Below are 14,863 nucleotides of genomic sequence, written 5' to 3'. Positions count from 1 at the left end.
GTCTTGGGAGGGGGGCCCAAGATAAAATCTTGCACCAGGGCCCTTTGGTTATTAGGTCCGCCACTGTCTCCATCCAAAGTTGCAGATCCTGTCATGTTCTGTGGCATGCTCCACAATCTGGCCATCAAACATCACTAACATTCAGAGCAAGAAAACCTGGAAAAGCAATATTGGCAGCACTAGCATGTCCTGTTGACATTATTCCCAGTCCAAAGCAATGCTGAGAAAGGAAACAGGAAGCTGACAGGAAGTAAAGAAATACCAGGTGATTTATAAAGATTTGCAAAAATAATTGAAAATATGCCTATTGCACTTATATCGTTGGTACTTGCCAATAGAGATGGGCTCAATGTTTGAGTCGACATGAGTTTGACTCGAACATCGGCAGTTCGTGTGTTTGGCGAACACACAAATTTTCAGGGCGTTTGGCGGGCTGTTCGCCTGCCGAGTGCCCTGCAAGGCACTGTGCCTTGTGAGCCCTGATACACTAAAGCCTTGCACCTGATCACAGGTCAGGTGCAAGACTTTGCCCAATCAGGGCCCAGTACTCTGTAAGAGCCATGATTGGGCAAAGACATGATGACTTTGCCCAATCATGGCTTACCTGTTACAACTGTAAACTGTTGGGCGGAGCTAGCTGTCACTGCTAGCTCCGCCCAATTGTTTATATGTTGCTGGCAATGTCAAAATGCCATTCTGCGCCGGGTGTTCATCGCAAACGAACAGGTTGTCGTTCTTTATTTTTTATTAATATTTCAATTTATTTTCTTATTGTTTTATTTTTTATTCCCTCGAGTTGTCGTTGTTGTGGACAACGCAGGACTACATGATTGACACTGGATTACGTCAGTGGATCCATTCCTTTGGGTTTTTTTTTTTAAATAAAAGACTTGTCAAAAACTTGTCTTTTGTTTTTTTTTTTCAAATAAAGGATTTTTTCAAAAGTCTGGCTTCTTTTTTACAATTTTATTTAATCCTTTACTCATTCACAAGTGGGGGGGGCGCATCTGGGTGCCCCTTTATTAAAAGGATACCCTGATACTGAATATAGCGGCATATACAGTATATCACACAGTATAATAACAAAGCCTGTACTTTTAATTATTAAAAAGCATGATACATAAATACAATAAAACATAATTTTTTTTACTTTTTTTTTCCCTTTAAGAAATAGCCTAAATATTGAAATAATAAAAGCCAAAAACAGACATTAAATAGTGCAGAGCATTTACAAATAATTTACTTACGAAAAAGTTTTTCCATCTGGAAAATCATCAATTAGAGACGTTTTAAAAAATAGTTTTATCTTTATTTAAATTACTGTAAAAAAAAAGTGCTCAATGGGGACAGTATGGAGTCCACATACTTTTTTACTATAATTTAAATAATAGAGATAAAATTATATTACATACTAGTGTGGAGGCAGAAGGCACACAGGTGTCACAGATACTACTTTCCATCACTTCTACAGTACAGAAGAAGTGATGGACAAGAAGGGGAGAGATATACTGACTGTGTCACAGCACAGTACCTGCAAGCTGCAGCTCTCCCGGCTGTCTGTCGTCTGTGTTGGATCCTGATTTCCGCCAAGGAGCACCTCACGACATCTGGACTGGACCTCGAGACCCCTCTCAGTCACCTCACCTCATCGCCACACCTCCCTTGTCACGCTGTGCTGCTGCCAGGCTGCCTGTGGGGTAATGCAGTCCTCTGGACGGCGGCAGCTCTCCGGCTCCTCAGTCCCCTGAAGATCGCCGCAGGCAGCGTGGGAGAGCTGTCGGCGGGCAGGGCCAGATCTAATGATAATTAATTATCATCAGGCGGGCCGGTTCTGGCCCGCAGGCCTTGAGTTTGACACGTATGCTATAAGGCAGGGGTGCCCACAAGGTCGATCGCGATCTACCAGTCGATCGCGTAGCGATCACTGGTAGATCGCCATGTCCTCTCCTCCGGCCGCTTCTCTGGATCCAGCGGGGATCCGAGAAGAAGTGAAGGAACCGGCGGCGGGGGAGGGCGGAGGACAGAGCCGCTGTCACTAACTAATGCAGCAGTGAGGAGAGAGAGAGACGCTCGGCCAGGATCTGACAGCCGGCGCCTCTCTCTCCCCTCACTGCTCGTCCGTTCTGTCACAGCGGCTCCGACACCGCACCTCCCCCCCCCCCGCGGCTGAAGTGCTCTTTCACTTCTCGTCGGATCCCCCGCTGCCTCTGCCCGGGAGAGCAGGGGGGATGCAGAGGAGAAGCTGAGCCCATTTGTGCGTGGCCGAGCGGCAGAGGATCAGTACATGTCACTAGTATGTACCAATCCTCTGTGTAGGACAAACACTGGAGCGATCGGCTGATCACTCCAGTGTTTGTAAATAACTGGGGACACATAGTACTATGTGTCCCCAGTTATAAATGAATGAACAGGAGGTGATTTACATCACCTCCTGTTCATTCATAAGTTTCTCAATGGGGAGAAGCACTCTGTACAGAGGCTCCTCCCCATTCAGAAACAGCTTGATAGTAAAATATTTTCTTAATGAATGGGAAGCCTCTGTGCTTTCCATTCATTTAGAATAGAGGCTGCAGAAAAAGAGATTGAGGACTTTGTGTCCTCAATTTCTTTTTCTATTTTAAAAGGGAAATATCAGGGGGCTTTTTAGACCCCTAATATTTCCCCGAAGCCCCCCCAAGAGTTAAAAAAAAAAAAATTATGAAAATTTAAAATAAATAATGAAAATAAAATAAAAAATAGTAAAAAATAAATTAAAAAAACTGTTTTTTTTCCTTGCCTCAGGCGCAAAAGGAGCTGGCTACGGCTATTCTCCCGTGGTGCTCGTGCGGCTGCCGGCTGAATGTGTCAGACGCTGCAGATGGAAAGGTGCAGGACACCCCATGTGCAACGTCAGTCGCACGAGCACCACGGGAGGACAGGACGCCGGGACCTGTAATGTACTGGAATGCACTGGAATGTAAGCAGGCCGACTCCCTGCGTTCCGGTGCGGGAGGGGGTGTGGAGCTGTATTGAATTCAATGGCATCGCCCACATTGCGATCGCCCGCACTCGGAACGCAGGCACATTAGTGCCTGCATTCCGGTCCAGTGCGATCTGCAAAAATAGTGCTCGCAGCATTTTTGCGGATCGCACTGCACTGGAACACAGGCACTAATGCAGGCGATCGCACTGTGGGCGAGGGGCCTGCCTGCGCAGCCCACGCCCCCTCCCGCCCCTGAATGCAGGTGTTTTTTCGTTGGTAGATCTCAATGAGCTCGTCATTTGAAAAGTAGATCTCCAGACGAAAAATAGTGGGCACCCCTGCTATAAGGCATCCGACTAACTGAAAACCACTCACTCCCTGTGTAGCTGATATATTTTTTTTAACACTTGTTAAGCAGACAAGCGAAGTCATTGTAGTAGCTTATCTTCCCAGCTTCTGGTGGCAAATCGACAAAGTTCTACATGTAATTACCATAAAAAGGAAGAGCATGTATATAAAAAAAGGAGAGGCCACATGACAAATTATTAAGGTAAATCACTAAGGTAAGCACATAACAACATAACAATGAGTTCACTAACATCTCTGAGTAGGTAAAAATAACAGAGCTAATATGAAAGTGAAGTACCAAGTGAAAGGTATTTTATTGCTCTTTATTATAACTATCTGATTTAGTTGTAAAGAAGTCTAGGCAACAATACGACCATTCTTACCTGTCTCGTTTTTTGGAAGCATCTGAAAATCATGGATCCATGCTACAGGTTGAAGGTCTTTCCTACACACTTTTCTTACAGCATCATATGGGTATTGTTCCTCGCTAGCTAATCCACCTTCAAAAACAAAACAAAAAAATAGAAAATATATATACTGTATTGTGTGTCAGTCAGTACCAAAAGAATGCACTTAGCTGCATCTGAAAGGCAATTCTGGTATGTAGGACACCAGAATGAAGAACAAATACCCAGAATATTTTTTTATTTCTATGTATGAACTACTTTTTTTTCTGTGTATAAATACAGGAAAAGTACCAGTCTCCAAATATGGAGTAACTTTGTGCCTGGTACAAATTATTCAGGCCCTTCCATACATTAGAAATCATGGTGCCCTGTACAACTTAGATGAGAGGGTCCCCCACAGAGGTGTAGAAATGTGAAAGCCCCCTTGGCACCCAGAGGAGAAAAAGGAGGATGCACACTCAGTGCAAATTATCAGTGCGGCAATACCGCAAGTGAGAGCAGCTTAAAACTTGACCCTATTCACAAGGTGTATGTAAAATACAAAGTACAGGGGTCAGGTGTATGTCATGTATTGCACCAGGTATGAGATCCTGGGCAAGTGCTTGCTCTAGTGAAGTGTATATATACTATAAATATATATATATATAGATATATATAGATATCTATATATATATATATATATTGAGAGAGAGAGACATACACACACAGCTGCATACTAGACCATGCAATACATGCAACACATATTAAGAATAATAGAGGTGCACACACATAGCACCAAAGGCGGCTCTCTAATTAGGCGAGTTAGCCAGTCGCCAAAAGCCTCGCCCTCACGTGGGCCTCGCAGCCACCTAACTCGCCTCCTGTGGCTATTGTAAAAATGCAGGAGTGGACTAGTTGAGGCCCCTTTACATGGCCACCACAGCGGCGATCACACCTGTCATCTCTCTCCTCCCGGGCCGCTCTGTAGCTGCAGCGGCCGGGGAGGAGAAAAGCCAATTCAGCTGCCCTCTGAATGCCTGCTTCAATAGTCGGGCTCCTCGGCGGCAACGTGCAGCTTTCTCCGTTGGCCGGCTGACAGCAGGAGAGTGGGTCCTGGGAACAGGAAGGCTGCTGGTGGCACCATGCTGGACTGAAGGCTTCACAGGAACAGGAAACATTGCTACTCCCCCACCAGGAGAGGAAGAGGGCAGAGCACCTGAATTAGAACATCAGTCGATCTATATGCACTGTAAGTCTCAGTCCCACTTCTGTACTCTGCGTCCCACCTCTGCACTCTGCTTCCCTCCTCTGTACTGTGTGTCACACCTCTGTGTCTCACCCCTGAACTCTGCGCCCCACCTCTGTACTGTGCGTCTCACCTCTGTACTGTGCGTCCCACCTCTGTACTGTGTGTCACACCCCTGTACTGTTCGTCACACCCCTTTACTGTGCGTCACACCCCTGCACTCTGTGTCCCATCTTCATACTGTCCGTCCGACATCTGCACTCTGCGTCCCACCCCTGTACTATGCATCCCACCCTGAACTGTGCGTCACACCCCTGTACTGTGCGTCACACCCCTGTACTGTGCGTCACACCCCTGTTCTGTGCATCACACCTCTGTACTGTGCGTTACACCCCTGTACTGTGTGTCACACCACTGATCTCTTTACTCATGGTCACACCTTTGACCTCCGCATTCTGCATCACACCGCTGATCTCTGTACTCTGCGTCACACCTCTGACCTCCGCACTCTTCGTCACACCACTGATCTTCATACTCTGCATCACACCTCTGACCTCTGCACTCTGCGTCACACCGCTGATCTCTGTACTCTGCGTCACACCTCTGACCTCCGCACTCTGCGTCACAACCCTGACCTCCGCACTCTGCGTCACACCACTGATCTCTGCACGTTGCATTATCACTGACCTCTGCACTCTGTGTTATTATTGATCTCTGTACTCTGCATTACAACTGACCTCTGCATCTCGGCAATTACATTTTTCAAATTGATTCGGCTGCGTTAGGTCCCGTGCAGCAGCCTTCTGGGGAACCACGCAACGCCTGCTTACAGGGCTTCAGCCGCCTAGACATCTCCCCTCCTGAGACCCTCTGCCAAGACATCAGATCTGTACTCTGAAGCAGATCGGCATCACAAAGTATGTAGCAAACTATACTTTTATTCTGCATTGTTGTACAATGTGTTGCTGGGATTTGTAGTCCTCTATAGCTGATGGTATTATTCTTTAGTGGCAAAACTACTAGGGTGGCAGCAGTTGCAGCTGTGACAGGGCCCTGGCGCTCCACCATTGTCCTAAAATCATTAGTCTGCATTGTTTTAGAAAAACTGTCACATGACACTAAAACAAAGGTATCGGTAATTGTATCTGTGAGTACTTGAGGAAACGTATCCGTACCTGTACTCGGCCTAGAAAAAATGGTATCGGATCTCCACTCCCGTCCATGCCCGTACCGAGGTACAGACATGTAGTAATATTGATAGGAGGTAGAGTTAAATAACTACAAGTGGAGTACATAGGCAGCCGTCTGAGGGCGCCGGGGGGGGGGCAAAAATGCACCTTCGCCTGTGTAGGCAAAAATCCTTGCACCAGCCCTGATCACAAGCTGCTGACTGTCACTGGTGGCTGTGAGGAGGAACGAGCCGCTGTCCAGATCACTGACCAGGGCCCGGCAGCGGAGGAGGAGGCAGGGCCTGGCGGGGGTGGAGGAAGAGGCCAGGCCCGACGGTGGAGAAGGCTGACAGCCAATCGGGGCTGACAAGTAAGAGGTGTGCAGGGGTGTGACCAGTCCACCTGAGACCCTGCAGAGCCCACCATAGACAGTCTATGGTGGGCTCTGCAGGGTCACTCTCAGGCGGGCTGTGTGGGATCTCAGGTGGGCTCTGCAAGGGGCGTAACTAGAAATCACAGGGCCCCATACAAAATGTTGCCATGGGGCGCTGTGATTTTTAGATAGACCCCTGCTCGCCTCTACAACTTTTTTCTGAAGTGAAGCCGTGGCGGAACCCGTGGACTGGGGATGCCGCACCCCCCTACATGATTGCTTCTTCTTCCTGCGTGGACTGCCCGAGGTTTCCCCTCTCTAGTACTGTGGTACCTACCAGAGGCCCTAGCATTCCGGAGCTTCCCGCCTCCACAGCCACAGCCCTGGCAGAGAGAGAGAGGATGGAGCCTGCCCGGGGTGACACACATGCCCCTGCAGCAGCGAGCAGTGGCATGGACTCAGAGGGTGGAAAGGAGGAGCTGGCAGAGAAGAAGGAGAAGAAGGTATATGATTGTTTTGTGCCTCCTAGGCATACAGTACCGTATACTAAAAGCAGGTACTGTATGCCTAGGAGGTAGCCTCTTATAACATTTAACTACTGGATCTTAAGAATGCTGGGTGTTTTGGGGGCCACTGACCTTCTGACCGCTGCACTCTGATACATTACCTCTGTCTGACTGCTGCACTCTGTGTGTTACCTCCTGACCGCTGCACTCTGTGCATTACCTCCTGACCGCTGCACTCTGTGGGTACCTCTTTCTGGCCGCTACACTCTGTGCATTACCTCCTGACCGCTACACTCTGTACGTTACTAGTGTAATGTACGTTACTAGTGTAGTGTACGTTACTACATGTAATATACAGGGGTACAGGTAATATACAGGGGTACAGGTAATATACAGGGGTACAAGTAATATACAGGGGTACAGGTAATATACAGGGGTACAGGTAATATACAGGGGTACAGGTACTCCTAGAATGAGATCCTAATAGGTTGGACTTGATGGACTAATGTCTTTATTCAACCTCAAATACTATGTAACTATGTTACCTCCTGACTGCTACACTCTGTACGTTACCTCCTGACCGCTACACTCTGTGCGTTACCTCCTTCTGACCGATGCACTCTGTGTGTGCATTTCTTACTACAGACCTCTGCACTCTGTACGTTACCTCCTGACCGCTACACTCTGTGGCTTACCTCCTTCTGAACGATGCACTCTGTACTTTACTTCCTTTTGATCGATGCACTCTGTGCGTTATTTCCTTCTGACCTCTGTACTCTGTGCGTTACTTCCATCTGACCTCTCCACTATGCGCGTTACCTCCTTCTAACCGATGCACTCTGTGCGTTACCTCCTTCTAACCGATGCACTCTGTACTTTACTTCCCTCTGACCGATGCACTCTGTACTTTACTTTCCTCTGGCCGATGCACTCCGTGCATTACTTCCATCTGCACTATGTGCATCAGATCCTTCTGACCACTGCAGTCTGTGCATTACCTCCTGACCGATGCACTCTGTATGTTTCTTACTACTGACCTCTGTCCTCTGTGTGTTACTTACTACTCACCTTTGCATTTTGTGCATTACTTCCCTAGGGTTAGGGTTTTGTGTATAGTTATTTGTAGAATTAGATAAGAGACAGAAATAATGTTCTAGCTCTAGGAGTTGTGAATTCCTGGCTGTTGGGATTAAAGGCTAGTCTTAAAATATGCAACTGATACAGTTAATTTTTTATTATCGTTTGCATTTTTTTTCCATTATGGGTGTAAGTGGGGGCCTCAAGTTTGAGTTTCGCCTAAGGCCTCACAAAGTCTAGAGCCGCCTCTACATAGCACCAACAAGGAGGAGCAGTGGGATGAGCAGCTCTTATCAGGAACCAGGCCTAAGGGGCCCAACAGATGGGAGCCAGCAGCAATATACACAGATCAAAGAATGGCATTGGTAGGTAATCCAAACACAGGAGCTCCTGGTGTCAGCTGGGGCCTCGGCTCTTCTGGGGCTCCAAGAGAAGAAGGAAAGCTCTGACAATAATTGTGCCAACAGAGCTGATACACATATACACCACATGAGTAGGAGAGAGTTGAATAGGGGTGCCCACCCCAGCACCTCCCCCTCCAAGTAGTGGTCACTTGGGGTCAATTAAAGTTTCCTGCAGGATACCCAGGGCTGCCTCTAGAAATAATGGGGCAACAGACAGCCTGTGCTGGGCTTGGGTCCCCCTGTTTACCCAATGGGGCCTGGGCCTGGTACGGAAGGCTGAACAAACACCCACACTCCCAATATACATGGGCCATACAATTTTCTTTAATAGTGGTTAAAGGGTATGAGATTCTCAACTAAATGAGCAAATAACCCCTTATTGAGTAACCTAACTGATGATATACATGAATAAAAGAAGAGTTAGCTAAATCTAGTCAACAGCTATTTACAACCACTTGCACTGCTTTCCTGTACATACTGCCCACTGCCTTGTACTCGACACTTCTCTCCTGTACATACTGGCCGCTGTCATTTGCTCTGAACTCCTCTATAGATAGATAGATAGATAGATAGATAGATAGATAGATAGATAGATAGATAGATAGATAGATAGATGGATGGATGGATGGATGGATGGATGGATGGATGGATAGATAGATAGATAGATTTAAAAGTGAGTAGTCCCTGGCATCTTATATGTCTTGAATGCTCCAATAGTGACACTTCATTGCTATATTTTCCAACTCTATTCACGTTCATCTGGAAGTTTTGGGTATCCCCAAGCAACTTTCCTTGTTTTTGTCCCTCCTAATGCTTTCTGCATAGCAAAAATAAATAAAGAGGAAGAGTGGGACTCCTTTATAATGAGCATCACAAATGTGTTTAGAATTGGGAGACAATACAAATACATTTTCAGAGGATTTGGAATTCCAACACCTACACCTACACTGTACCAATACCGTCCGGTTCTTGATGAACCAGTCAAAATTTGTTCAGTGGGTGGCCCTGTTGGCACCCTTCTGTCTGGCATCCTTCGATCAGAAAATTGAAAGAGACAGTCGGAAAAGTGAGCCTCTTATAACATGTGATGATAGCTAATCAGCTGAGTAGGTCCCTGCATTACTGCATAAAGGGGTCTGTAGCAGATTTTCATTTTACATGTAGTGGAGAAAATGTTAAGGAAGCTTGGAAATAAATCTCAATAACATGGTTTGTATAATTAAAAAAATGCTTACGTTGCACTGAGAGGTTCCTATGAAATCCTTGAATTCCCCACTGTGCTTCAATATTACCAACTGCTGCAAATGCCCAACAGGATCTACACTTCCCCTGTTAGTGAAATGTATGTTATGATAATAGGTTAGATAAATTATTACACATCTTTTTGAACTTGTGCATTCATTTTATGAATATTAACACAGATGGACAGTACAGTGCTTTAGTGTTTAGCCCTTCTGCCTTGCAGTACTCGGTTCCTTGGTTTGAATCCCAGCCAAGATGCTATCTGCATGCAGTTAGCATGTTATCCCTGTACTTGTGCTTGGATTTCCTCTGGTTTTCTCCCACACTCCAAATACATGCTGGTAGATTATTTGGCTCTAGTATGAGTATGTATGCATGTGAGATAGGGACCTTAGATTGTAAGCTCCTTGAGGACAGGGACTGCTGTCAATGGTACAGTATGTAAAGCACTGCATAAAGTGTGGAAGCTATATAAATGCTTGTAATAAATAAAGATTACTGAAGCCTTTAGTTTGTGGTTTCTTCTCCTTTAAATGCTTCCACACATATACTATATTTCTGAGTAACCTGGGTTTTCTCAGTCTTTAAACAGCTGTAGTTACAGCAGAATTATGGTCAAAAATTACATTGATGATGCAGTCTATGAATAACATTACAACAGCAGTGTTTATTTTTTTTCTCATGTCCCGTTAGGTTTTTTATGTGTTAATCCTGCCAGTAGATCTGTTGTCTTTCCACATTTTGTAACAAGCCAAGCGGTCCAGCAAAGTGGCTGCTACAGTTGCAGTAGTAACTAGGGATGCACCGATATATCGGCCGCCGAAACATATCGGCTGAAAATGGCTCTTTTGGCAAAATACCAAAAGTGCAATTTTTTGGCCGAAATAGTGGTGCATCCATGATTTCTCTCCTCTCCGCTGGGCGTTGCTCGATCTCCTAGCGGGGAGGGAGAAACTGTCACAGGACGCAGAGCGCTGTGGGAGGAGAGCGCTGTGAGCGGCTGGCGTCTCTCCTCCCCAAACCCCTCAGCCTCCTTTAAAAAAATAGTTTTTGCCTTTTACGCACTTTTTTTTTTGTTACACTAACCTTATTGCTAGCACATAGGGGGATAACAAGCCCCTTATGTAATAGCAGATAGGGTGTGACAGGTCTATGTCACTGCTTGCTTTAGATTGGAGAAATCCTTAGCAATGTTGCCATTCATTCTGGAACTCCTAAATTCTTCAGCTATAAAATGTTACACATTACAATCTGATGACTGCAGAACACTTGGAACTAAAGTAGAATCATACTTCTCTAAATCTACAGTGAGTAAACCAATAAATGGTAAACGTTCTCACAACATCCAACTTTTATTGTTTGCTAAAATTTGCTAAATTTGCTATTTGCTAAAATATTGCTAGTTGAATGAGTGCAATGAATGCAATGAACAAAGTTACTATATGCAATGATCTGATGTCAATGGGGGTTATTCAATATAAATACAGAATAGTTTGTTGATAGCTGCCCAACTCCAACCAAAACATTTTATTTCCTTTTTGAAAGAGGCTAGAAGGGTTAGAGCCTCTGTCAGGTTTTAGGTGCTGCCAACATTGGAGAGAATTCCGCTCAGTTCCTGTCAGTACAGGAAGTGATAGGAACTCTCTCTCATTGGGGACACCTTTGAGAGACACATTAAGAGTCAGTAAGGGTTAGAAAAAATTTGTTTTGGTTGGTGGCTGTGCCTTACTTTCCCAGGGACAACTGCACCCCACATTTCTTGTACATGCCTCACAGGGAAAGGAAGAGAGGGAAAATCTCTACATTGGAGCCACAAATAAAAAAAAATCATAATTAAATGCTTCCCCATTCTTTTCAAGACTTAAAAAATAGCTAGTTAACCTAGGACTAGGGGGCAGTCACAAAGTCGCGGCCTTTGCCGACGACTTACTCTTCTTTCTTACCGAATCCACCGTTTTCCTACCACACCTGAAGAGGGAATTCGAGCGGTATGGCACATTGTCACATTTCCTTATTAATTATCAGAAGTCCACGGCCCTTAACATATCTATCCCAGACTTCCTACTCCCAGGCATCAAATTGGCCTTCCCATTTCGTTGGGGAGGTGGAATCCCTAAAGTATCTCGGCACCAATATCCTGGTGGACCTTTCCCACACATTTCACCTCAACTTCCCTCCATTGCTCAAAGACATTGGGTTGGATCTTGCGAGGTAGCACGCAGGTAAATTTTCCTGGTTCGGGAGATGCGATATCCTGAAAATGAATGTCATGCCACGTATTCTGTATCTCCTGCAAACCTTACCGATTCACATCCCGCAGTCCTATCTTAAAACTGTCAACAGCACTTTTATACGCTTCCTATGGGCCCACAAACCATCCAGGATTAAATCATCGATTATGCGTGTGCATAAGAGCCATGGGGGCATAGGCCTGTCTGATGTGATCCGATACCATGCAGCGTGCCACCTCGCAAAGGGTGCTGGACTGGTGCCGCCATTCGACCCAGAAACAATGGATAGGTATTGAACAATCGGTGGCGGGAGCTCCGCTGTCCGCAATAGCGTGGTGTGAGACCGGAATACCGACCTCGATTAAAACTCATCCGACCATTGGGCCAACATGGGCAATATGCCATATGTTTTTCCCACTACACGACATCTCACCAGCACCCTCCCCCTTGTTCCCAATTTTGGGAAACCCTAGTTTCTCCCCGGGATTAGATGATCCGGGACTTGAAGCGGTGGGACTGGTGGGATTCCACAGGGCACAACACTTTATTAGGTGCGATTCCTGGGTGTGTCTAGAGGGCATGGCACAGGAACCTCAGTGGCTCCCTCTGAGATTCTGGCAAAAGCTACAGATGTCTCACTTTCTTAGATCACTGCCAAACGCCACAGCGTTTATAAGACCACTAACGGAATTCAAACGGGAATTCAAACCGGGCCCACCACTACATCATGTAATTTCTATGATATACGCACTGCTAGAATCCCCCACAGAGGCTAACAACCCCCCATTCATCTCCAAGTGGGAAAGTGAACTGGGGCTCCAGTTCACCCCTTACCAGCGGGACAAAATGCTATATCTTACACATAAGACCTCTAGATGCACCAGGATTCAGGATGTAATTATAAGACGCGCACAAGGTGGTATAGAACCCCCGCAGCCCTTCACAGGATCTATCCTGAGGCGCCTTCGACCTGTTGGCGATGCGGCCAAACCGAGGGCATCATGCTACACATTTTTTAGACCTGTCCGGCTCTCCGAGACTACTGGAAAGCGATGAGGCTCCTCTTGCCCACATTCACTGACCGAGACATCCCGCGTGACCCGGCCTTCTTCCTGCTGCACCACAATGCTTTCCCAAAGAAGGGGTACCTGAGATCAGTGTTACCATACTTGCTCAATGCGGCGAAACTATGACCATAGTCACAGCCAGAGGTGGCTCTCTAATTAGGCGAGTTAGGCGGCCGCCTAAAGCCTCAGGCTCGTGGGGACCTCGCAGTTGCCTAACTCGCCTCCAGTGGCTATCGTAAAAATGCAGGGATGGACTGGGCGGGGGCCCCTTTAAACGGCCACCGCAGCGGCGATCACACCTGTCATCTCTCTCCTCCCGGCCGCTCTGTAGCTGCAGCGGCCGGGGGAAGAGAAAAGCCAATTCAGCTGCCCTCTGAATGCCCGCTTCAATAGTTGGGCTCCTCGGCGGCAACGTGCAGTTTCCTCTGCTCACTCCAGCATTTATGGGCTGGGAAGAAGACTGCACCACCATCATTGGCCAGCTGACAGCAGGATAGTGGGTTCTGCAAAGAGGAAGGCGGCTGGAGGCACCATGCTGGACTGAAGGCTTCACAGGAACAGGAAACATCACTGCTCCCCCACCAGGAGAGAAAGAGGGCAGAGCACCTGAATTAGAACATTAGACGATCTATATGCACTGTAAGTCTCTATCCCACCCCTGTACTGTGTGTCCTACCCCTGTACTCTGCGTCCCACCTTTGCACTCTGCGTCCCCCCTCTGCACTGTGCGTCAAACCTCTGTACTGTGCGTTCCACCTCTGTACTCTGTGTCACACCCCTGTACTCTGCGCCCCACCCCTGTACTGTGCGTACCACCCCTGTACTGTGTGTCCCACTTCTGCACTCTGTGTCCCACCACTGCACTCTGCGTCCCACCTCTGTACTGTGTGTCCTACTTCAGTACTCTGCGTCACACCCCTGTACTCTGCGTCACACCCCTGTACTCTGCGTCCAAACTCTGTACTGTGCGTCACACCTCTGTACTGTGCGTCACACTTCTGACCTCGGCACTCTGCGTTACACCGCTGATCTCTGTACTCTGCGTCACACCTCTGACCTCTGCCATCTCACACCGCTGATCTCTGCACTTTGCATTATCACTGACCTCTGCACTCTGTGTTATTACTGACCTCTGTACTCTGCATTACAACTGGCAGCGGAGGAGGCAGGGCCTGGCGGGTGTGGAGGAGGAGGCCAGGCCCAGCAGTGGTGGAGGGGGAGGAGGTGGGGCACGCCAGCGACTTAGGAGGAGGCAGGGCCCAGCGGTGGAGAAGGCTGACAGCGGATTGTGGCTGACAGGTAAGCGGTGTGCAGGTGTGTGACCAGTCTACCTGAGACCCTGCTGAGCCCACCATAGAGAATCTATGGTGGGCTCTGCAGGGTCACTCTCAGGTGGGTTGTGTGGGATCTCAGGTGGGCTCTGCAAGGGGCGTAACTAGAAATCACAGGGCCCCATACAAAATTTCTAGGTATGCCCCTACTAGCCTCTACAGCTTTTTTGTGAAGTGAAGCAGTGGCGGATCCTCTTCCTCTTCCTACATGGCCTGCCCGAGGTTTCCCCTCTCTAGTACTGTGTTACCTACCAGAGGCCTTGGCATTCCGGATCTTCCCGCCTCCACAGCCACAGCTCCGGCAGAGAGAGAGAGAGAGGAGGGAGCCTGCCCGGAGTGACACACATGTCACCGCCCCTGCAGCAGCCAGTTGTGGCATGGACTCAGAGGGGGAAAGGAGGAGCTGACAGAGAAGAAGGAGAAGGTATATGTCTGTTTTGTGCCTCCTAGGCATACAGTACCGTATACCGTATACTAAAAGCAGGTACTGAATGCCTAGGAGGTAGCCTCTTATAACTTTC

The 14,863-nt window shown here is 47.4% G+C and overlaps 1 protein-coding gene across 1 annotated transcript in view; it reads right to left on the bottom strand.

Annotated features, from left to right (window-relative positions):
* CTSW (cathepsin W) overlaps positions 1-5,484 on the bottom strand; it is a 14,821-nt gene extending 9,337 nt beyond the window's left edge. Inside the window, exons 1-2 of the mRNA XM_018552857.1 lie at positions 5,436-5,484; positions 3,694-3,810 (exon numbers count right to left, since the gene is read on the bottom strand). Coding sequence (XP_018408359.1) covers positions 3,694-3,810; positions 5,436-5,484 — 166 coding nt within the window. The remainder of the gene's footprint in view (positions 1-3,693; positions 3,811-5,435) is intronic.
* Between the last annotated feature and the right edge of the window lie 9,379 nt (positions 5,485-14,863).

Source organism: Nanorana parkeri, unplaced genomic scaffold (genome assembly GCF_000935625.1).
Source record: "Nanorana parkeri isolate BGI_ZX_2015 unplaced genomic scaffold, ASM93562v1 scaffold99, whole genome shotgun sequence".
Taxonomy (NCBI): Eukaryota; Metazoa; Chordata; class Amphibia; order Anura; family Dicroglossidae; genus Nanorana; species Nanorana parkeri.
Note: the sequence above shows the minus strand (reverse complement) of the source record. Positions and strands in the feature narration are given on the sequence as shown.